The sequence below is a fragment of the Denticeps clupeoides genome, chromosome 9, assembly GCF_900700375.1.
Source record: "Denticeps clupeoides chromosome 9, fDenClu1.1, whole genome shotgun sequence".
Taxonomy (NCBI): domain Eukaryota; kingdom Metazoa; phylum Chordata; class Actinopteri; order Clupeiformes; family Denticipitidae; genus Denticeps; species Denticeps clupeoides.
In genome coordinates, this window is record NC_041715.1 from 12,065,093 (window position 1) to 12,089,307 (window position 24,215).

The window sequence follows — 24,215 nt, forward strand, 5'->3', positions numbered from 1 at the left end:
GTACTTCAATACACCACAGAAACAACTGACAAAAAAGGCTGAAACACTGAAGCAGCAAACGTTGTGAACCCGTATTTGTGTCACTCATGTACAAGCATCATGTGCAAGAAAACATGGACATTTTGCACATTTATCTACACAGTTCACCTGGGCCTTTGACAAAGTAATTGAAGTACTTTTTTTATACACTGCCCCTTTCACTTAGTCAAAATCAGATAGCAGTGTCTCACACTTGAAGAAATGTAGTTATGGCAGTTAAGGTTTTGTGTGTGTGTGTGTGTGTGTGTGTGTGTGTGTGTGTGTGTGTGTGTGTGTGTGTGTGTGTGTGTGTGTGTGTGTGTTTTGGTTTTGTTTTATTTTATTTTATTTGAACCTAAACAGAGCCATTTCTCTTACGTGCACATTATCTGGCCCTACATGTGCACTCCACAGTCAGTAAATAGTCAGTATATCCTCTTTATACAATCTCACAAACGTCTTGAAACAACATGTCGACCGATGTTAAGCAGTGAGTAACAGAACATCCACGTGTTCAGTAAACGGAACAGAAAACACACATTTTTACATATATTCATTTAATTGAGTGACGCTGTAATTAGACAAGTTGGATAATATTCAATGTTCATTCCTGCTGCGACGTTGTCAGATGCCTGATATTTTTTTGGCTCAAATCATCCCAAAAATGGCCACACAAAAAAAATTTACTGTTATACGTAAATGGAAAAAACGGTGTAACGCTGCTATGAGAGGTTTTGTGTGTGCGAGTGGGTTACTGTACTAGACAAGCGATTTTCACCGTCTGAACGAGTGTTCAAGTTTGTTATGCTAATAATTGTATGTTTGAGTGTGGGGAACATTCATTATAACAACTTACTGAAAATGTGCAGACTATAAAGTCTGACATACAAGTATTTCTTCTATTTATACAAAACAGAAGGCTATGCTAATAGGCATGCAAAAAATACTTATTCACCTAACATCTGAATACAAATACTGATTATTTTATCATGTGATCCTGATACCTTTGTAATTTTGTGGAATAAAAAAAAACAAAAAAAACAAAAGGAACTTTTCAACTTTTCAAGGAATGATTCGTTTTTCTTAATTTTTGTGTTCAGGTACCTCTACCTGCTGTTCTCCGGGGACGACCTGCTCCCGTTGGAGAACTGGGTGTTCAACACGGAGGCCCATCCTCTCCCCGTCCTGCACATGGCCAACATCACGCTGCCCGGCAGTCAGAACCAGGGGTAGATTTGCCCCACCGGGGGGCGCTCTCCCCCTCACTGCCCCCGCCCGGCCTTATCTCCGTCTAACTTTTACTCTCCCGTCCTCTTTATCTCCAAAAACACTCTCTCTGGACAAGACTTGGGAAGAGAGAGGGGAGACGTCTCCTCATCACAGAACTCGGAATTCTGGGATGTGGGACAGCTACAGACTCCAGCACTGAGGACGAGGAGGAGGGGACTGAAACACTTCAGACCCACTGATTTTTCGTCTTGTCCCCCATCCCCCCCCAACTCTGACTGTTTCTCTTCTGAAGGATCGCTGGCACGACGCAGCTCTGTGATTGGCGGAGGATAGAGCTAACGAATTCTCTGATGTCTACACTTGATGAAACGCTCCCAGGCACATACACGGTGGGGCAACGCTGCTCTGACAGGATCTGTGTGTTTTGTGTGTGTGTGTGTATGTGTGTGTGAGATAAAAAGGAAATGGAGGGGTTTGGGGGGGGGGCTTTTTGGGCGTTCATTTTACACATCAGTCAACCCAGAATTCCTGTGAACTTTCCAGGACTTGTGAATTTTGACCTGGGAGAGGGTCACTTACAGACTGGCATGCGGACAGGTCACATGGGACATCAGTTCCTGAGATTCTTGCCCTGCTGTCCGTTGAGGTTTTTTTATTTTTTATTCACCCTCTCATTCCGCCAGCTGCTCTCTGTCAGGTTGTCTTTGTGCGGCCGCCGTTACTGCTTCTGAAGAGATGCTGCTCGACTGGCACTGCATACCTGTTCATTCCGCTCGTCTCCATTCCGCTCTCCTCTCCTCCCCTCTCCTCCACTCCACTCCGCTCGTCTGTCCCGGTGGCGTTCCGGCTCCACAGGCCTCGTTTCACCATGACTGGGTGCGTCTGAGGACGATAGAAGCGGAACGACACTCCACACTAGACCTGTTCGGTGAGGCCGGGTCAGGTGTTATGAGAGGGAATTGTGGGTAAAAAAAAGGTGCTATTTTAATGAGCGTGCGTGGGAAGCCTGGTGGAGTTAACGAACGTTAATTTACGCCTGTCCCACAGCAGTCTGCCTTTTTCTTTATTTCTTTTTTTATTAAAGCAAACGACCAATCCATTCTGCTTAACCCGTAAAAATTGTTCAAACAGCGTTTTTATAGAGAATCTTTAGCAGGAGGACGTGGGGATATTGAACAGGACAGGCGCTCCATGAGAGGAATATCCAATGAGCCACACGCAGGCCCGTTTTTAATGCATTTAATGCAGCCCTGTGGCCAGTGATGGATGTTTTAGAAAGTTTTCTCAAGCGTTTTAAGATGTCTGGGGTCAGCATGTGGTGAAAATGTGGTGCTGGGTCACTTCACGTGTACCCAGTCTAGGAGGCGGTGGAGGAGGAGGTCGATATCAGTCTTGTTGCGCTGAATCTTTTTTTCTTCTGAGTAAGCCTGTCTGTCATTCTCATTAGCCAGAAGAGGCGGTACCACAGATTTAAGTTCATGCTGACCGTGGTTCCTCAGAAAACGTCCAGACTCACCAGCTCTCTGTCTCCCTGTGACGCTCGCAGTCCAAACTGTTCTTCTTCACTTCTCTAGGTGGCAGCATTGCCTTTTTCTTTTCTTCATTTTGGTTCAGAAGTTCCGCCTTTCCTTAAAATCACCATTACAACATCACCTGGTTTCTGTCCCAGGAGAAGCCCAGGCCAACAATGCCCCTGCAGTCTCACCGGGTGGATTTTGAAAGGAGGAAAAGAAAAAGTGTATGCATTTGTATTTTTACAGACCTAAGGAAAACGTGTAAATATGTTTAAAATGAGACACAAATTCAATAAAGATATTATGAAAAGTAAGCTGAATTAAAAACGTGAAGCTCAAGGTCGTGTGTTTCATTCTCTTTGTCCCTCCTACCAATTCATCTACATGGCAGGAACAGCAAGGCATCAGTCCATCACAGGCTTAAATCACACAGGACGTAAACGTGGTTAACACAGGCTTCATATGGCAGCTTTTTTATTATTGTCCACAATTATTTCAAATGGCATGTTCCTGTTTGTGTAACACTTATGACAACATCCACCCAAACAGTGTAAATGCAGGAACAACCCCAGTACTGGGTGCCAGTCCACCACAGGTGAACACACACACACACACACACACACATACACACACACACACAAACGTTCAGTACAGGCCAAATGCTTGGATGCATGACACATTTACATTAGTAGATTCTCACTGAAGGCATCAAAACTATGAATGAACACATGTGGAGTTACCTGAACCCAATCCAGATGGTTTGGGGTGAGCTGGACCGCAGAGTGAAGGCAAAGGGACCAACAAGTGCTAAACACCTCTGGGAACTCCTTCAAGACTGTTGGAAAAGCATTTCAGGTGACGACCTCTTGAAGCTCATCGAGAGAATGCCAAGAGTGTGCAAAGCAGTAATCAGAGCAAAGAAACTAGAATATAAAACATGTTTTCACTTATTTCACCTTTTTTGGTTAAGTACATAACTCCACATGTGTTCATTCATAGTTTGATACCTTCAGTGAAGGTATCAAATGTAATGTAAATAGTCATGAAAATAAAGAAAACACATTGAATGAGAATGAGTGTCCAAATGTTTGGCCTGTACTGAACGTCACACCCAATTCATGGCGGAGTAACATTCACAAACTCACCAAACCTGCAGGTTGTTTGAGGGAAACCGGGAGAGCGTGCAAATTCCACACTGGCTCCCAGGAAACCAGGTCTCCTCAGTGCACAGCAACTCAGCCTCCGCGCTGTGACGACAACTGAAATTTCCATCAACTTTTTTGCCAAACTCACACACCCACGTTCAGGGTTCACTTAAGTGTGGAAGTGGTGGCAAATAAGACAACTGGGATGTCTCAAAAAACAAATGCCACATACGGTGGGGGTGAAGCAATAAATTGAGATGACAGTAAAAAGTGATTTTCCAGTAAGTGACACTCTTTTGTTCATGCACCACTGGTAAAGTGAATGTCATTGTGAAGCACAGCACGCAGTGCACACCACAACATGTCTACATTTAACCACATCACCCTTAGTGAGCAGTGGGCAGCCGTGAAAGGTGCCCGGGGAGCAGTGTGTGGGGGAACACACAACCTTCCGATTATGAGTCCACTTCCTTATGTGCTAGGCCCTATTCATTTTGTTAATGTAACAAAACCCCTGTCAATTGTTTACCAAATATATATTTTACAAAAAGCCTTTTCCAGCATGATGGAGTATTGTGTCATAAGGACAAAAACGATAATTAAGTGGCTCAGGGAACAAAACATTTAAATTTAGGGTCCATGGCCAGGAAACTCCCTGGATCTTAATCCAACTGAGAAATTGTGGTAAATCCTCAAACAAACAAAAACCAACAAATTCTGACAAACTCCAAGCACTGATTATGAGGGAATGGGTCGCCATCAGTCAGGATTTGACCCAGAAGTTGATTGACAGCACGTCAGGAGGAATTGCAGAGATCTTGAAAAAAAAGGGCCAACACTGCAAATATTGGCTCTTTGCATAAACTTGATCTAATTGTCAATAAAAGCCATGAAATGTATAAGTTGCTTGTAATTATGCTTCAGTACCCCACAGAAACAACCGACAACACTGAAGCAGCAAACTTTGTGAAAACCAGTATTTGTGACTTTTGGCGATGGCTGTAGACATAGGATACAGGGCAGATTAGGAATGAGCTGCTATGAATAGTACTCAGTGGCGTATCACCAGTATTAAATGCTCCTGTTCCGTACTATTTCCTCTGGCCTTGTTGAGAATCCACAGGTGCCATGTTTTTCAGAATCACATTTGCGATGTGCAAAAAGCGGCCCAATCACTTTTTGTCTTAAAAAAAAAATTCTAGGAACCTATAAATGCTGATAAAATATTTGTCCTTTGATCTTAATCTTTAAATATTTACCCTCTGTAAAAATATGTTTAGTCATATTGACATACCGGCAATATGTCCTGTTTGTATTCAAAGTAAAAGTAACCAAATCTTAGTTCAATTTCACCGCGGGGGGAGAGTAAACCCCAGTTTACACAATGGCCAGAATTTCTGTAATTTGTCCTGTTTTTATCAAGCCAGTGACGTTGCAGGGTTTCGCGCTCTGTCTTCACGTTGGAGGTCTGGGTCATGGTCACCGTAGATCAGTGTGCTGAAAGAATCTGAGCGTGGAGCCTGGCAGGGCGGCTGCCAGGTTGCCGTGAACCCTGGGGGGGGGGGGTTGACCTGGTGCCCTGCCGCCGTGGATGTTTATCTTCCACACATTGCAGAGTGTTATCGTTTTCCTCCAAAAAGTACAGAACCGTTCCCATTTTTGAACCTTCTCATGTCCCTCGTGCTCGCTGAACAATCACTTTTTTGTTGGGTCTGCTTTTGCCCTTCTGGTCTGATCGCTTTGCTCTTGGCTGGTTCTGCATTTTCAGGATTCAGTGTTGCCAGATGGGGCCATTATGAATTCTACTGTTTTGGAAGAGCAAAATTTTTATTTCTTGTTTACCTAAAGTCATGAGCAGTACATGGCAATGGGCTCAATGGCATTTCTGAGTTTGCCCCAAGAATGAATCACACACCAAACAGCAGAGATGTATGGCGTATGGGAAAAATATTTAATATAATTTTATTAAAAAAATAAATGAGCAGTTAATGTACTAAAGAAAAAAAATCATATTTGTGTCCGTTTTGTGGATGTTTCTGAACATTTATTGGGATGGACACAGTCAGCAACACAGTATTTTCGAAGGGCACCATATTAATATATCATCATTCTTTTATTCCTCTGATGGCAGTGGGTTAAAATGGGCTTTATTAAGACATGTTTAAACTCGTCATTACGTCTTAGTTTCAGGTTGGTGGACGTCTGCGCAAACAACGGCGCCGCCTCTCCTGTGTAGCATTAGCTGTCATTCTCAGTAGCCGCGTGGATGCAGTGTCAGTGCTTCTAGCGCAGCATGCATGAAGAGCACTGGAAGCTTCTGTTGACACTTGCACCGCGGGAAAGCCCCGTTATCTCTTTCCATCTTCCCTGAGCATGCCTCGTCTTTATTAAATATGAGATAGCGCAGAACGTGCGCATCTGTGTTTGCATTGTTAGTCATCCCGGTGTTGTGTATCTTCCAGCCTACTGTCAGATCAGATAGACAAAGGGCCATACTTTACAGGCGCCAAGTTAGACTTACCACATGGTGCATGTTCTCTAACGTGACGTAACAGTGGCCAAGTTGTCTCTTCGCGGGAAAATAGGTATGAACAACAAACGGACCGGATGGCAAGTTATCACTCATTACGGTGACCTGGTATACAACTTAATGCTGTACTGTGCAACATTATGACCCTTTGTCCCACATGCCTCATTCTGAGATAATGGGATGTTGGATGAAATGAATTTGACATTGTGATACACAGTACGCAGCACAGTTATGAAATGTGTTCCCTTCATTTGAACCGCCACCCTTTGTGAGCAGTGGGCAGCCATGAAGTCGAGCGGTGTGAAGGCACGAGTAGGTACCTTGCTCAAGGTTATTTCAGTGACACCTTGACGGCTGGGGACTTGGACCTGCAAACTTAGCCCCTAGGCTAAAGCTGCTGCAGCTGGAGTCACTATTCAGAATTCACAATGCTGAAAATATATCTGCATGGTTTGGTGGTAGACGGAGGACGGGGGAGGTGTTGCCAGATTGGGCAGATTTATATTTTGGCAGAAATTGCTTGTTAAGGAAGTTATTGAGGAACCCAAGTGTGTTAAGTAGTCAACACTGTTAAATACTTATCAGTGAGGTCCGGGTGTGTTCTGATTGTATGGGCTGAAATTATAAGTTATCTGACGACTCTCCTTACTCTTCCTAGATAGTGCTTGTGATGTATTGCACTTGAAATCCTCCAGAATGAGGAAGCAGAGCTGTCAATCATTGGGCTCCTCCCATTTTAAAACATTCATGACAGAGTTAATTACACTAAAGGGGTAGTTAATTTCTTTAATTTTGGTTCTTTTTTTTGCTTGTATCATTTTATTTTTAATCTTGAAGATGCACATAACATTACACTAGCAAACAAGCCACACTTGAAAGGTATATTATACATATATAATTATGCTTTGAATATAGCACTCAATATAGCACTCCTACATTTTCATTTGTTTATTTTAATTAGTCAGTTATAAAAAATCTACCTCTTATTATGGACACGCGGTATCTGAGAGGCCAGTAGTTATGACCTCATCAATTTGTGTGCTGGAATATTGTCACAGTAGTGAAATTCTCTAACCTTTGACCGGGCAAGTGATATTTTTACTGCAGAACCTTTGCAGATAAGTTAAAAGCTGTCTGGCGATATCATGACCACGTTCCTTCAGTGCAGTGCTGGTCGGTGGATGTGGAGAAATGGGCCTGCTGGGATGATGGCAGTCAGCAGTGGTGTGTTGTTTATGGTCTAACTGGTGTAGAAGTTTAATGTTACTTCATTTGCATTGGTATCCTGGCCCACACGGACATGCCGCTCGTCCCACACTTGGTCTGTTTGCATCTCCTCACCCTATCTGTAATCTAAAGGGGAGGAACTCACTGCACACCCACCCAAGATGTTTAAAATTTTGAAAGCCTGTGAGACTCTCACATTGTTCTTTCAGAGTGATTAAAAAAACTACTATATAAATAGACAAAGATGCAGATTGGCATGTTTTTTTGTGTTCAGAGTCGTCTTCTTTACCTCATAGCTTCATAAGATGATAATTGGCAAATGTAGCAACAAGTGCCAAGTGTGAAAATGTCACCACAGCAAACGTGTGCTGTTTTGAAGAGCTTACTTCTTTATTTTTTTAAAATAAAGACCCATGAATGGGTTTTTGTTTGAGAACATTGCTGGTATGTGTCATGTTTAATGCCTGCATTAAATCTTTATTAAACCCAACGGGCATTTTGGCCTCATAAACTCACTGAAATGCCAGAATGAACCGGTTGTCCATCTGTTTATCACACCGGGCTGCGAAGGTTCCTGCCTGTCATCTGACCGCGTCCCTGACTCACCGCTCTTGTCTGTCGCTGGCCTGTGTCAGGGTCCCAGAGCGTCTCCCTCACCCCGGCATCTGACACGCCTTAACGCTCCTCGCCTGTGGTGAGGAGTGACGGGCACGTTTGGTGGGTCAGTCGCTTGCTAGATGGACACCCCTGACCTCCGCTCTGAGGAATGTCTCTGTCGGCGTGTAAAAGGCAGCAGCGGCTCGGTCATTCTCCCCATTATGTCAATATCTGGAGGCTGGCCGCCTTATGAGGAGCGCGTGGCAACCCGCCTACGTCACGTTTGTGCCTTTCAGAGAAAATCGACACCGACGCTTGACACCGGCCGCTGATAAGGGCCGAGGAGCCGCTTGTGATGTCAGAGGAAGGACATGGTTATTAATAAGTCAGCCAGTGAGTCACTGGTAACGGAGGAAGGAAAACACAGCGATGACATCTGCAAACGTAGCAGAGTGTTTAATGCGTTAATGGTGTGTGTGTGTGTGTGTGTGTGTGTGTGTGCACGCATCAACACTGGCAGGGGCCAGGTTTTCGGTGTGTATGCATTAATGGCAGCTGTTTAGCCATCCATGCTGTGGACCGTGAGTCACTTCCACTTGGCCGTGGGCCCGTCAGGCAGATGGAAACAAAAAAAAAAGAAAAATGAAGGTCCACCCTTTTGCCACCTTCTGCATCTATTTTACAGGTTCCTCACCGAGGTCTAGTGTTCTCTGGGTAAAGTTGACGTGACGCAGAGGCCTGTAAGCAAATAGCTGTCATGTCAAACCCTTCAGGGCTTCTCCTGACTGGAGCCTGTAATCTGAAATGTCTCAAGTGTCTCCCTTTCTGAAATCAGAGGTTCACCCGTTTCCTGGAGGCGGTTGACCAGATACACTGACACACATGATATCAACTGTATTCTTTTTTTTTTATTATTTCTTTGGCCGGGTTGCAACATTTGGCAGCCCGGCATCGGCAACAACAACATTTATTCCTTATAAAGCCCAAAATCACACACAGTGTGTCTGAATGGGCTTCGACGGGCCCTGCAGTTGACACCCCGTCACGCTTCTGCGCACAAGGAAAAACTGTAGGCGAGAGGAAAAAAGAGAGGAAGAAACGCTGGGAAGGAGTGATAGAGCGAGGGCCGGCCTTCCAGGGTAGAGTGAGCCTGCAAGTGGTGTCGGTGCAGGGCAGGTGATGGTCTGTCCAGTACTTGCCAGCCTCTCACAGGCTTGATGCACTGAAAAGGGTTTAATGTCAGTTTCCCAAAACAATACCATGGAAAGGCGATAATGTCACACTTAGTTTTTGGTGAAGGGGTCAAGGTATCAGCGAGTCTTTTCGGACGCTCCTGGTATGCAGTGGTTGGTTGCTGGTACCAGAAGTGGTGCAAAAGAAGGGCTGTTACGTCCCGCGGTGATGTGCTGCCTGTGTTCTCTGTCTTGTTTGTGGTTTTCCTTTTTGTAGGCGGAGCCTGTGATTGCGGAACTCCTCCCAGACCTGACGCCGATTTGCGCTCCCGTCGGAGTGAGGGTCTGCTGAGAACTGAAGGAGAAGGGGGGAAATACGCCAGACAGACGCCCAGTTCACAATACCCTGCGCTTTTTCGTGGCCTGACTGCTTCGTTGTCTTTGTGTCAAGGCTTGAATTGTATTTCTTTCGAGTTATTAAACACATTAGTTAAAATGTTGGTGCCATTTCCCTCCCTCTTTCCTGACCTAGAGCAGGACGTAACAAGGGCCGATAGTGAACCGGGCCATGGGTGCCGAGTGTTCATTAATACATATGGAGGTTGTAGTCAACTGGTCTGATTCCACGTGCAAGCTAGTGCTGTGCAGGGTGGTGAAAATCTTAATTCTGCACACAATGTGTCACAGCTTACTATGTATGAGGCTGCAAACTTGAAAAGGCCATTACAAGTACAAAGTCAACGCGTATTATTGACATCTCCCTCTCCATAACCAGGCAGTGGTTGAGGAAGCGGCCCTGTAATCAGAAGGTTGCCGGAAGGAGCCGCCAAGGTGCCACTGAGGTGCCCACTGAGCAAAGCACCGTCCCCACACACTGCTCCCCGGGCGCCTGTCATGGCTGCCCACTGCTCACCATGGTGCCGTGCATCACACTGACAATCACTTCACTTTCACTCGCTTAGTGCTTCTCAGGGTCCGGGCTAGAGTACCAAATTTGCACCCATTTTTTTATGTTTCAATACTCACAATTTTGTCTCATGCATAACATTAACCGGCAATTACATTAACACATCTGAATGAGATTATTTAAATTCATGCATACTTACAGTGGCCTGCAATTCTTAAATCATAGTTTAGATGCTTATGAAGTATGAAACTTGTGCCTGTACATATCTCATGGGTGGTATACAGAAGTGGCTTTTATGTGCCAACCACATTTCCTCTTTGGTTTGTGAGAGCTATACAGAGATGCTGTGGGGGATGTGATGGTCATCGCTGCCATGCAGTTGCTTTGTATGTGACATCATTTTTTTTCTTACTCTCTTTAATGTTCTACTTTTTTTGTCAATTACATCGCATGAAACCCTTTTTCCTTGTTAGTGGCCCTTAATGAATCAGTTCTTGACTTCGCCTTGTCAGCGGACATTTTCCATTCAGAGTTTCCCTGCAGCACAGCTGCACCTGGTCCTCCGCAGGTTGAACCACAGCTTCATGACTCAGTTACATTGAAAATGCGTTTTACAGTGGAATATTATCACTTCATAGAATGGGCTGTGAGAAATGGAAATGTTCTGGAGAGGTTCTGCTTAATTTCACAGGCTTTCAGCTAGAAACTGGGCGGCCTGATTCTACTGGTTTCATAATGAAAGTTGTTTCGGGACGTCAGCAGCCATCAGAGGACACAGAATTCAAGATAAAATGAGTGTCGCTTTTGTTGCTTTTCTCTCTCTGTCTCTTTCTTTCACAAACACACATGCTTTAATTATGTTTTGGGTTATTACAACATTCTATTTTATCTATGATAAAGAATGTGTATGTGTGTGTGTGTGTGTGTGTGTGTGTGTGTGTGTGTGTGTAAAGGTGACATATCTGAAGGGGAATTCCTTCCCCGATGCATTTCCTTCCCCGATGACAACCACTGCCTCTACAAAACCTCCTTCTCTCTATCTCTCTGAAATCCCCCCTCCTCCACAACACATTTAGTTATAGTTGCTCACTTGGATCAAAAGAAGTGTGCACTCAATGGAAATGCCATCATGCAAGAACTGCTCTTCAGTGGGAGATTCCCTTAAATCTCTAATGAGAAGCAAATCCAATCAAAAAGCCTCATGTCAGCTCATTGACAAATAAAAAGGAAGTAGACCCCCAACTCATGGTCAATTCTGTAATTCGGTGAGTGCAACATGCCACAATCCCATCCAAGATAAATAAAATAAGGTAATGTTGTACACTACCACCCTGATTCAAACAAACAAATAAAGACGGGATTTTGTTAATTACTGCCGAGTAATTAACAGTTGTTAATTACTGCCGAGATGAATATGTTTCAGCTGATAATGTGTTATTTCATTCTAACAGATGCAGTGCATGCCACAAGCCCGTCCAGTACGTTATTACAACCCAGCAGGATAGTGGACAACCATCAGCTCAGCTGGTTGGAAAGCAATGTTGAAAGAACAGGGATCAAGAACCCTCAAACGCTTGATAGAAGTGAAATGGCCAGTTCTTTTTAACAGTTAAAGTGAATTCTTTTCCACTTTAACTAAGAAATGTAAAACTTGGAGGACTGGGACTGAACTGCTGTGTGGCCAGAAGAAAGACTCCTGTTGATGAGGTTAAAAATAAAAAATGTAAAAAAGGCCTCAGCTTGCTAGGTACCACAACGACTGGACTCTGAATCAATGGGGAAAGGTCATGTGGTCTGATGAGGTCATGTTTACCCTGTTCTGGGTGCGCATCAGGGTATGAAGTGATACATCATGCAGAGTCCCTATTGTTCTTTAAGCATGTGAAGGCAGTAAATACTCAAATTAAACACTAATCTAATATAACAGGGTAGTGTACATTAATGCACAGTCTATTCACAACAATTTTACAACATGATTTAATATCAGGTGGCATCAAAATACGGTATTTGAGTCACAAACTATTATAGATAAAGATGAATTAAAAAACTCCTACGAACAAAAAAGCGTCCATTTGGCCTTTCCCTTTCTATCTTTTCCTTTCCTTTTTTCCTCCACTTCCTTTTTCCTCTCATCAGCATGACGCTACGCAGACGCGTCCGGCTACCTAGCAACGCGAAAAGCTCCGCCGACCAATCAAATCTCCCTCGCTGCGGCGTGATACAGCACCGCGCATTGTTTTCTTCATAACTTCCAAAAGCGGCTCACAACAGAAAGGGACAGATTTAAAAATCCACACGTTTCTTATAACGTGTCCATTCGACAACTGCTGGCTGGCGACTGCGGTATTTTTTTGAATGCAGGGTGTCAGAGCGACGCCGGGCGGAGGGATCCCGCGCTTGGGGCCGGGTGCTGTTCGGTCTATAAGAGGGACCGGCGCTCGCCCAGCAGCAGACGGGCCGCGGGTTCATCTGGCGTGAAGGGTGCACCGACGGCGGGGCTTATGGATGGAAGTGGCCGCGGCGCTCACATTTAACATCATCCGGCACGCTTGAATGTTTCAAGAAGCTTCACTTCTAGTAAGTGTTGAACGTTGTTTTAGTTTGTTTTAGTGCGAATTGGTTCGTCTAGTTGGACTTTTCACACGTGTTCAGTTTCGCGCTGTTGTTTAGCGTGTCAGCGCACTTTTATGAGTTAGCATGGTCATTTTAATAATTACTTTATCGTGCTGGGGTTACAGCCCGAAGACTGAATGTTTGATGTGCTGCTTTACAAACTGCCCCCAGCTTGTCCCTGTAGTTAAATGAGCTCTCGTCTGTGTTCGGGTAATGATATATATAATTTAATTCATGGTGGTTTTGCTGGTCAGACAGGACGCGGAGTTTGGTTTTAAATACTAATATTGATGAATATTTACTGCGGGAGGCGGTCCCGTGCTCGGCGGCTCTTCTGGAAACTCTTCGTTGTGTGGAGTCGCTCTGGAAGTTCTCTCTCTCGTTCTCTTTTTAATGACATTTATACTTTTTTTTTTTTTTAACCATACGTATAAAAGACCCTTCTCTCATCCTCACCCGTGTTCGGTGACACGCGGGTTAGTCCACGATCCACGTGGCCAAGGGAGGAGAAAATGAACGCCGTGTTGGCGACTCGCTTCTGACGACGCGGGCCTGAAGTTTGGTCGATTCTCTCTCCTCGAAGTCCCTCCTGCCTGAACGTTTGTGGAGATTTCTGCTCCATCCAGGCCACTGTTTCCACTGTGGGACGTTGACTGGCTGTACAAAACCCCAATTCCCGCCGGCCTGGATTCTGCCCATGTTTTCCAGCCACTGGAAGGAGCGTTTTGAAGACCGATCTATCCACAGATCCCCTCCACTCCTAAACTTGACCTTCAGTCGCTCTTCGGTTGCTTATTAGTCACATTGACTTCGATGTGTGTTCGTGCTCGCAGAGCTAATGACCGTTTCTTCTCATTCCTCAGCGCCTTCAAAGAAACCAAAGACGTGAACATGGCTGAAGCAGGCAGCAGCGGTTGCGGCAAGGAGAACGAGTCGCAGAGCGTCCTCACCTGGGACCAGGTCTGCCGCTTGAATGAAGTCCTGACAGAGGTGGTGCCCGTTCACGGTCGGGGGAACTTCCCCACCCTGGAGATGCGTCTTAAAGACATTGTGCAGATGGTCCGGAGCCGTCTGGAAGAGAGGGGGATCAAAGTGAAGGACGTTCGTCTGAACGGCTCCACGGCCAGCCACGTGCTGGTGCAGGATGTTGGCTGGAGCTACAAAGACCTGGACCTAATCTTCAGGGTGGACCTCCCGAGGGAGGCGGAGTTCCAGCTCATCAAAGATGTGGTGCTGGGCACACTGCTGGACTTCTTGCCCGAGGGCGTGAACAAGGAGAAGATCACCCCCATGACCCTGAAGGAGGCGTACGTGCAGAAACTGGTCAAGGTCTACATGGACCAGGACCGCTGGAGCCTCATCTCGCTCTGCAACAATGACGGGCGCAACGTGGAGCTCAAGTTTGTGGACTCCATCCGCCGCCAGTTCGAGTTCAGCGTGGACTCCTTCCAGATCGTGTTGGACTCTCTACTCTCCTACTACGACGTCTCCGAGACCCCCATGTCCGAGAAGTTCCACCCAACCGTGCTGGGGGAGAGCATGTACGGGGACTTCGCTGCCGCCCTGGACCACCTCAAAAACAAGCTGATCGCCACCAAGCGGCCTGAGGAGATCCGCGGCGGTGGCCTCCTGAAATACTGCAACCTGCTGGTGAGGGACTTCCGGCCCACGGACGAGGAGGAGTTCAAGGGCCTGGAGCGCTACATGTGCTCCCGCTTCTTCATCGACTTCCCCGACATCGTCGAGCAGCAGCACAAGCTGGAGGCCTACCTGCAGAGCCACTTCGTGGGGGAGGAGAAGAGCAAGTACGAGTACCTCATGATCCTCCGGCGCGTGGTGAACGAGAGCACGGTGTGCCTCATGGGACACGAGCGGCGGCAGACGCTCAATCTCATCTCGCTGACCGCCTTCAGGGTCCTGGCCGAGCAGCACGCCATCCCGGACGCGTCCAGCGTCACCTGCTACTACCAGCCGGCGCCGTACGTCAGGGACCTGAACTTCAGCAACTACTACGTGGCCTCGTACAACCAGTCCATTCCAACATGGCTGCCCTGCAACTGAACAGCCAGGACGTCCTGCAAGGAAAAACGGCAAAAAAAATTAAAAGCAACCCCAAAAAGTAAACTGGCTTAACTGGTATTTCCCTCTGCGAGTATAAGAGTGGTTTAAAGAGTATTTAAAAAGACATAAATTTTTTTTTTTTTTTTTTTTTTTTTTTTAAACGGGGGTCTGGGGTCCGTTTAACCCCGATGAGTATTAGATCCAAAGTGATTTTTTTAGTACTTGGATTCCATTTTTGTCTCCAATTCCTCCTTTTTCTCGGTGCCTTTACACCCTCTGCTTGGAAAAGTGTGACTTACGATTATTATTTTTGTCATAAGATAATGTGTGTGTGGAGGGGGTTAAAATATATATAATAAATTAACATGTGTTTAAAAAAAAAAAAGATGAAAAAAGTGGTCAGAAAATGTTGAGGGTATTAACCAAAAAAAGTTGAAAATGTAGAAAAGATGTAGAGAAAAAAAAAAAAAATAAAGTTTATGAAATTGAAGGGGGGGGATAGATGGGCAGGTGTGTGTGTTGGTGTGCGCCAGACATCAGCTCCGCTCCACAGTCTGGTTTGGTGCGCTCGTCTTCAGTCTCACCCTGTGCCCTGCTTTAGGCCTTGATCAAAGGGAAGAACTGAAGCTGTATTACTATTATTATGATGTGTGTTTTTTTTTTTTTTTTTTTTTTTTTTTTTTTTTTATATTCAAGGATTCTGCATGTCTGACAGTCGAGGCGGTCCGGACGCTGTGAAGGCGTTTACAGTATTGCAGGTTTTTTTTTTTTTTTTTTTTTAATTACAGATTTGTCCAGGTCAATTAATGTTCTCATGATTTTTTTTTTTTTTTTTTTTTTTTTTTTGAGGGCAGAAGAGTGTTAACATTTTGATGAGTGCAGAGAGTGCGTGAGTGAGCGTTCTTGCCCTTAAATGGTTTTCCTCCAGCACGTCCCACGTGAGGAGAGCGCAGCGTGGTGCCGGTCTAGAATTACCCCTCTGGCCCCCAGCGGGTGGTGGGGTGGTCCGTGCGAGGACCGACTCATTCATTCCCCGCGTGTGTGTGGAGTGAGCACGCACTCTCCGACCCTTTTCTGGTCCGTGGAGACGAGCGGAACCCCCGCGGCGTCCTCCGATTGGCTCGGTTTTATATACGCGCAGGGCTGCTGGCTGCTGACTCTGTGTCTCCACACGTGCGCCCGCCGCTCCGAGTTCCTCCCGCAGAACTGCTCCTCTCGTCCTTACGTAATGGTTAACGCTACACCCCGCCCCTCCCCCTACAGCTGCTCCCAGTTGGGCTTGTGCAAGCGCTTGCTCCACTAGATAACCCTGTCCCAGTCTTATCTGCTGCACACATGGACCCGGCTGGGAGGAGGGCTGGCTGGGGGTCAGAGTAAACTCTGCACGGGAGGGTCAGGTGGTTGTGTTTCCAGGGTTTTTTTTTTTTTTTTTGTTTTTTTTTTTGGGGGGGGGGTCCACGGTGACATTTGAACCATAGCCAAAGCCCTTAAGTGCCTTTTTAATGTTTGGTCTCCCTTTAAATGAGATGGGTTTGGTGTTTTGTCACGGGTTAATGCAGGGGTCGTGTCGGGGTGCGTTTTATTTGTGCGTTTGACTGACTGGGCTGAGGTCGAGACTGTGTGACGGTGAATATTATGGATCTGGACGTTTTGGAATCATGGGAAAGGTGAACAGTCAGGCCTGTTGCTCACGTTGTCCCAGCTTTTCTCCCCCCTTCTTGCTTTAGCTCCAGTTGTCCAGTTAATCCAGTAATCCTGCCGCTTTTTGTCTGTCGGACACCCGCTGCCTGCTTTTCTGTTTTTTTGGGGGGGTTTTTTTGTGTGTGTTTGCATCTTTTACCAGGGCTGCCGGGCACTGTGGAGCAGACTACCACCTGAGGCCGAATCCTTTCAACACCCCCAATGTAGAGAAGCACTTTAGAGGCCTCGTGCTCCCGGCCAGCTCTCCGACTGTGTGGGGCTTGGTGTCTCAGGGACATTACTAGATGGTGTGCGGCGTATCTCTGGGGGTATCGCTTACGTTCCCCCTCCTCCCACCTCACCGCGGTTCCTTTACGTCTGTCTCTGAGTTTGATCGAGTGTAGTAAGTCAGACGTAATGTGGCGAACCTACGTCTGTGTGCACGTGGTCCGAGTGGTTTTTATCTAGCCCAGATGTACTTCTCAGAGATGAGGCGTGGTGTGGTGTGACGTAAAGATGGGGGCACTTCTAGTCAAGGGTGATCTTGGGTGTTTCTCCCTCCCCTTTCCCCTCTTCTCTGACTTGGCTCAATTAGGTGCAGCATTAACTTTTTTTTTTTTTTTTTATTTAAGAAATGCATAGTTGATGTATTAATTTATTTATTTCTTCCCCTTCAACCATCTGCAGACATTCTTGTCCTCAAAGTGCTGACTGTTGCATTTAAGAGCTGTGGAATTTTCAGCAGGTTGTTGACGTGTGTGTGTGTGTGTGTGTGTGTGTGTGTCTTGTATCAGTGTAGGTATCTCTAGGTGCAAGGGTGAAAGATATTGTACAATATATATATTTTGAAATGCATAAGCGCCTCAGAGCTACAATGTCAGCTTGGTGGATTTTTTTTTTTTTTTTTTTTTTTTTTTTTTTTGTTACCATGTTGGTTTATACAGTTTCTTTCTGTTTTTCAGCACTTTTACCTCACTTTAATTTTCCTTTGGATGGTGAACATCTGGAAAAATGTATAAATAAACAATTGAACCCAATAACTGCCCTGTCCTTATTTTATATATGATCCTGACTGCATGGAATATTTCTTCTTGAACAGATTTTCTTAATTAAAACTAGGAACTATATTTAATGCTCTTGCTCAGGGACACAATGGTAGTAAGTTGGGTTTGAGACTGGGACTTTGTGGTCGTATTAGGCTACTGCCACCCAAATTTAGAAAATGTGAATTGCTTTACAATTTTCTTTGACTAGTTTTGTAGAGCAATCACGAAGGTGAATTTCCTGCATTAGATTCTACAAAATACCCTCCATCCTTTCCACACAGCTGGTGTTCTCTGAATACTGTTGGGTCTGTGTCTGTCTCACCGTGTTTGTAATGTGTGTGTGGTTAGTGGGTGTTAGCCTTATCTGCTGATCTTCATCACGTAAAGCAAAAACAGATCTCTTGTGTTGTCTCTCGGTCTAATGGGAGGGATGTTTGGTTTTCAGGCTGTGCTGCTCCACACGTCAGCAAGGTGTCACCTACTTTGTGGTTAACCCATGTTGTCTGCGCTCCACTGAGCCCTGGCATGCAAATGCTGCCGATGGCTCAGCATTATTCAGCACTGAGAACAACTTCTGGCCATTAGTCCCATCACTTCTGAGAAAGGGGCTTGTGAACATCAATGCTGCTTTGCCTTGACTCAAAAGGGACACGTCAACCAGGGGACAGTCTGCTTTCTTCACCCGTACTCTTACTACTTTGGTTTTCTGTTTTGCAGCAGGGCATTAAAATGGACCTGAATGAGGGACTTGCACCACTCCCATAATGCCCTGTTTTCACGATCATGATCCTTCTATATGGTAACAAGAAGACTTTAATGTATGTCGCTGCAATTCTAACACCTTCAATTCCAAATGAACAATCAATGTCAGAATTTTATTTGACTAATCTTTACTGTATATTTAGAAATCTTATAGTCTATGTATGCGGCCCCTAATAAAGCAATAATACTTGATAGGCATGAGTATGAGATACCAGTTCAAAGGCCAAAGCTATGCTAGAGATGTTATAAGGGATGGAAGGGATAAAAATCCAACTTGCTTCATAGATGTCGACCAAAGAACATATTCCATATTCAATTTGATATATCATTATTCAAAGTGGACCTTTTATATTTACAGCATTTATCTGACGCCCTTATCCAGAGCGACTTACAATCAGTAGTTACAGGGACAGTCCCCCTGGAGACGCTCAGGGATACAATGGTAGTTGGTGGGATTTGAACCTGGGTGTTCTGGTTCATAGGCAAGTGTGTTACCCACTAGGCTACTTCAACCCTTTCAGACCTTTTGTCTGTTGCACCCCTAATTTTAAACATTTACAAATCAGATGTGACCGGTGACAGTTTGTATAGGTGGCCGCACACAAGGCAACATGTGATATTGTCTCTGGTGGAATTCCTCTTGTCGAATCAGAGTGCTAGGCTGGAACTGACTGGGCCCTGTTGTAGCATTGCTGCTATCACACCTGCCCCTGCACCCTGGCCGAAGAGTCAAGGGACACATGACTTAAATTCCAGCAAAGGCATGTTCTCTCTGTGTCACTGTTTCCAAAGACGCGGTCATGTTAAAGCCCCATTCACCGGCTCAACCGGTGACTTCCCGTGGTGTTTGTGTGGTGTGTGTGTGTGTGTGTGTGTGTGTGTTTGTGTTTGTGTTTGTGCAAACACTCAATCACTCACTCCGGAGAACTGCTGTTTGATAAATAATTCACTCATATACAATTTTTTCTCCTTCACACACACACACATCTACTCATTTGAACCAAAGAACCTTTTTTTCCCTTTTCTATTAGCAGTGTTTCTTTTTCAGAATAGTTAGGTGTGTGTATGTGTGTGTGCGCAGCAGCTTATCAGAGGCAGATGACCACTGACCTGTTACATTCACTCACTGAATGTTCCCACCAGGCCTAGGCTGCATGTGAGCCAGTGAGAGAACAACAATCAGGCAAAAAGGCAGCGAATGGCCGGCCAACAATGCCTGATTTCTGGAATACTGCTGATAGAAATATGTGGGGCGGGACAATGGAAAGGCAAGACACAGCAGAATGCGTACAGAGAAAGGCGTGGGGCGGAGGGGGGCGTTTGGAGGGAGAGAGAATATGATCTGAGCACCCTCTCTTTCTCTACATCCTGGCCACGCTGGTGTGTGAACGTGAAGAGCCGCAGGGCTCGGAGCTTTTCTCATCGAGGTGCTGCTGCTGCATGGGGGAGCTGGTTGGTGGCTTTTGAATTTGATTTTAAGAGTTTAGAGTACTGCAAGGTTCCACAGTGTTGAGAATACATGTGTTTGTTGTATGGAAAAAAAAAGGGAATGTCACAAATGAATACATTTCTGACAATGACGTGTTGACAATGTTAAAAGGTCACAAAGTACACAAAGTATTCCACATCACATTCTCACTCTTTTGAAAAATCCCCACACATGGATCATCCATGACTATGTAATCATGATACATAGATAGATGTATTATTCATCAAATTCAACCATGCTATTGAAAAGGCAAATCTATTAAATCATTTGATAAAGGGAGGTAGTAAAGGTACAGTGAAATTGGTGAGTATGGGGGAGTATAATTTTTTATGTTAATTTGGGGGGAGACAAAACAATGCAAATATGAAAATAAGATGAAAACAGCAGCTTTTTAGCTGATGTAAGGATTTCATCCACGTCCTCTACCCAAACATACAGATTGATTATCAGAACTATAATTCTAGAACTTTTATATTAATAGCCCAAAGACTGTTTTAATCAAAGGACAGTGCAGAACTGAGAGCTTCACTGGTGATTCATGTTCATACATATTTATTCTTTCTGCCTCTACTAAGTCAGAGCCAAGACCCACAGCCAAACAGGGATAAACAGGTTAATGCATGTCACCGAGATGTAATGCAAAATCCGAAATGAGAACAAAAACAGCCTGTACGCCAGAAAATGCCTGGAACTGTTAGTTCTTGCTGATAGTTTTGATATTCTTTGCAACTGTTAAAAAAAGAAAAGTTAGTTTCAGGCCTACAGCGCCGTGGGCAGTGCTGCTGGTCCTCAGAGCAGCTTTGATCATACGCATCTACACAGTGAGAATCACGGCAGCTGGAGCAAACTGTCCTTCCCGGCAAGGAAATGGACAAGCTGAGCAAACAGTGAAACACATGCACCTACACACACACACACACACACACACACAGACCTGCTCAAGAGCATGTCTAAAGGAGCATTAGTGGGTCCTCAGAAACAGGTGATGGGTGGAGGGAGAGCGCCAGATGTTCCTGCGGCTGAAACAGAGAGGGGGGACAGGACGGGGCGAGGAACACATTTGACTGGTGGCACCGTGCGCTTCCTCACATCCTGTACAGCCGTTTCTCAGAAGGCCTCATACTTCACTGACTCTCTGGCCCCAGCCGGTCCCCCAGCAGCTCTCGGAAACCCCTGCAGATCGCGGCCAGGGTACCGCATCATGTTGGGTCTGTGCTATCCTCGCCTGCAGCCACCTTCGTATCTCTTTCACTCCTCATATGGCGGCAGTGTGTGGGTATGCATGTGAGGAGCATCTAATTATATGTTGCATGTGGATCACTTGTTTTTCGCCGCAGTGGACAGGAAACACACTGGATCCGTCATGCAACCCAGATACGAAGGCTGCAGTCTGATCAAAATGCCTGATCCTTCGCCAAGGAAAATGAAGGGATTTGTCCTCTTATTTCACTCTGTCTCCAACAAACGCGTCTACCCATCATGTCACTGGGCGCGCAAGAGAAAGAGTTGGGCCGACAGCTCCTCCAAACTCTTCTGCTGCTCCAGTTAGGACACCCAAGGATTAGAACAAGTTCAAAACATGGTGAACAAAGCTGCTTAAAATCACAAAGTCTGAGCTTTTGGCACCTTGTCTGCCCCCTAGTGGACGTAAGCATTCACAGAACATTGACCTCCTCATAACCCCTCTGGCAAAGGTGGTGGTGCTGACAGACACAATAAAATACAGATACAAACTCAATAAGCATGGGATCTGCTGAACAAACAGGGGCCTGTGAGGACACATCTGTTCATTTGCAGAGGATCTGGAAGAACTTCAAATACTGGAAGGGTTTAGGCGTCGTCTCCGGGTTCGTTCAAGGAGGAAGGACGCCGATTACGATCTGTCAGAATGCAACGATGAACATGATGCGTTCATCTTCAAAAATGGTGATCTGAGTGAGAATGTTTCTATTCATGGTTATCATGGAGAAAAGGACATTCTGATTAAATTACTCATTGCTAATTCGCATGGTGACCTTTGAGACTTCATCTGAATAAGAGCACATGGTAATCTGTGGGAGGGTTTCAGGGGTGTTTCGGACTGGACGATAGGATCAGATTAGTAAGACTGGATGACATGGAAAATCTAGAATTGACTGGGAGTTATGGTCCGCTTTGGTGAGAAACTTCTCCCACTGGCCCAAGAAGGCAATAACAACATCATGCAAAGATGCTGTGCATAGCTGGATCTTGGATGAATTGTGCATTGTGTAGACGTCCAGATTCACTTAGGGAAGAGAGGGTAACAGGATGCACCTTGAGAAGAAAGGAGCCAGTTCAAGGATTTTGATGCCACGAGCAACATTCTGCTGGGAAATTCCGTGTCCAGACGTTCATGTGACTGTTCATTTTGACCCGTTCCACCTGTCTGACCTCTTGGATTGTTCGCAGGTACAGCATGCAGATATTGTTTGGGACTAATTTGAAGAAAAATTCAAGACGAAGAACAAGATGAAATCTCTGTCTCTCAATCAATTCCGGCATCAGATGGAGGTGCTGGAACTTTGCAACACAACCTGCTTGTCAGAGGAGAGGAGCTGCTTGTAACATGCTGGTACCAGATTGTCAAAAATATGTTATCCTTTATTAATTTATTTATTCATATTCAGATGTTTATTCATTTAAACAGCAATTCATTTAGTTCCATATGAGTGTCACATTAATCATGTCTGAAACTGAACTGAAAGTAAAAAAGTGAAAGTGAAGTGAAACACTGGAGCACGACACATGGCGACACAATGAAATGTGTCCTCTGCTTTTAACCCATTACTCTTGGTGAGCAGTGGGCAGCCATGACAGGCGCCCGGGGAGCAGTGTGTGGGGACGGTGCTTTGCTCAGTGGCACGCTGGCATCTCGGGAACCGGCAAACCTTCTAATTACAGGTCCTTTTCCTTACCCGAACAGGACAGGACACCTTCAGAGTTCTTGTAGAATATGGTGGCTCATAACATTTTGGAAGCACAAAGAGGACAAATGTCATGATGCTCGTCCATGTTGTAAGACATGCTATAAGCAGGACTCTGAACATGAGGACTAGTCTCTCATCAGTAAGGTGTCTCCAGAGGGACACAAGTCATGTTTGTGAGTAAAAAAAAAAATACAGAAAATTTATTTTCCTGCCTTCTCCAGTGGACAATCAGAATCAGTAAATCTCTAGGAGAGGTGATAACAAGTATTAGATTTGGGTCCAGAGTTGAGGCCTTCAGTGACTTTTGAGGCCTTCAGTGAGAATCTACTAATGTAAATGGTCATGAAAATAAAGAAAACACATTGAATGAGAAGGTGTGTCCAAACTTTTGGCCTGTACTGTAGACCTAAATTTAACTTCTCCTCAAAAGGACAGCACCTGTTTAGCAAGCAGTGTCCCAGTTACAGTACTGTTTAGTGTCAAGAAGATTGCTAGTCAGTGTTGGTGTTATGGTTATGGCAGATGGTTAAACCGAACCTGTGCTAAATCCCAACATGTCTATTTTCATCCCAAATGTTTAATTAACAAGCTCATTAAACATGCGCATACTGACACAGAGTTGCCACAGACTGATCATTTTTGGACACTCGCGATGTCCTTCCCGTATCCCCGGTGGTGCTCCAGCACGGGAATAATCACGACCCTTTCAAACTCCGGTGTCCTCAGCAGCTTGTCGTGATTCACAGCGGAACCGAACCAATTCTGACCAGGTGGCCGCGCTAATCCCCCCGCTGCACACGCAGCGGTGATTGTACGTGATTGAGTCATCCTCCTCTCCTCTCCTCACTTCGCGGGCAAAGAGCATCCCTCCCATCATCAACTCCTCGCCAGTCCTCTCGCCAAGCAGGCCTCTAATCCCCCTTTTTGATTAGGGAGCGGTGGGGAAGAGCGATGACGTTCCGCTGTCTCCGCACCAGATGGAGTGGAGAGCAGGTGTGAAACAGACAGGAACCATGGAGATGTGTTCGCGGTGGCTTTAATCAGGGGCCTGCGCTTCCTGTCAGCAGAACAATGACAGAGGTGGAAACAATAGGCGTGCGCCAAACTGTCCTCTGAATCAGAAGAAAAAAAATCTCCTAACCTGTCAGACTCTTGGCCCCTTTCAGAAAACCTCTTTTCATATGACTGACATACCAAAAATAAACTGAGAATATCTCAGCAACTGCAGGTGTTGTTATAAAGATAACTGTTCTGAGATTACTGTAGACATGTAAGA

At 45.4% G+C, this 24,215-nt stretch overlaps 2 protein-coding genes and 1 long non-coding RNA gene across 3 annotated transcripts in view; all 3 read left to right on the forward strand.

Moving 5' to 3' along the window:
- man1a2 (mannosidase, alpha, class 1A, member 2) overlaps positions 1-3,101 on the forward strand; it is a 77,552-nt gene extending 74,451 nt beyond the window's left edge. The window contains exon 14 of the mRNA XM_028991437.1: positions 1,119-3,101. Coding sequence (XP_028847270.1) covers positions 1,119-1,251 — 133 coding nt within the window. The 3' untranslated portion in view covers positions 1,252-3,101. The remainder of the gene's footprint in view (positions 1-1,118) is intronic.
- Positions 3,102-12,805: 9,704 nt separating this feature from the next.
- On the forward strand, positions 12,806-15,061 carry tent5c (terminal nucleotidyltransferase 5C). Its single transcript, XM_028991687.1, has 2 exons — positions 12,806-12,917; positions 13,817-15,061. The coding sequence occupies exon 2, from the start codon at positions 13,845-13,847 to the stop codon at positions 15,012-15,014; it is 1,170 nt and encodes a 389-aa protein (XP_028847520.1). The 5' UTR covers positions 12,806-12,917; positions 13,817-13,844; the 3' UTR covers positions 15,015-15,061.
- Positions 15,062-19,833: 4,772 nt separating this feature from the next.
- Positions 19,834-23,553, forward strand: LOC114797171 (uncharacterized). Its single transcript, XR_003750817.1, has 3 exons — positions 19,834-19,954; positions 22,422-22,584; positions 22,936-23,553. It is a non-coding gene; the product is annotated as an uncharacterized LOC114797171 (long non-coding RNA).
- Positions 23,554-24,215: the final 662 nt, after the last annotated feature.

Excerpts from the sequence above, each read along its gene's own strand:
- tent5c (XM_028991687.1), top strand. The coding sequence starts at position 13,845 with ATGGCTGAAGCAGGCAGCAGCGGTTGCGGCAAGGAGAACGAGTCGCAG.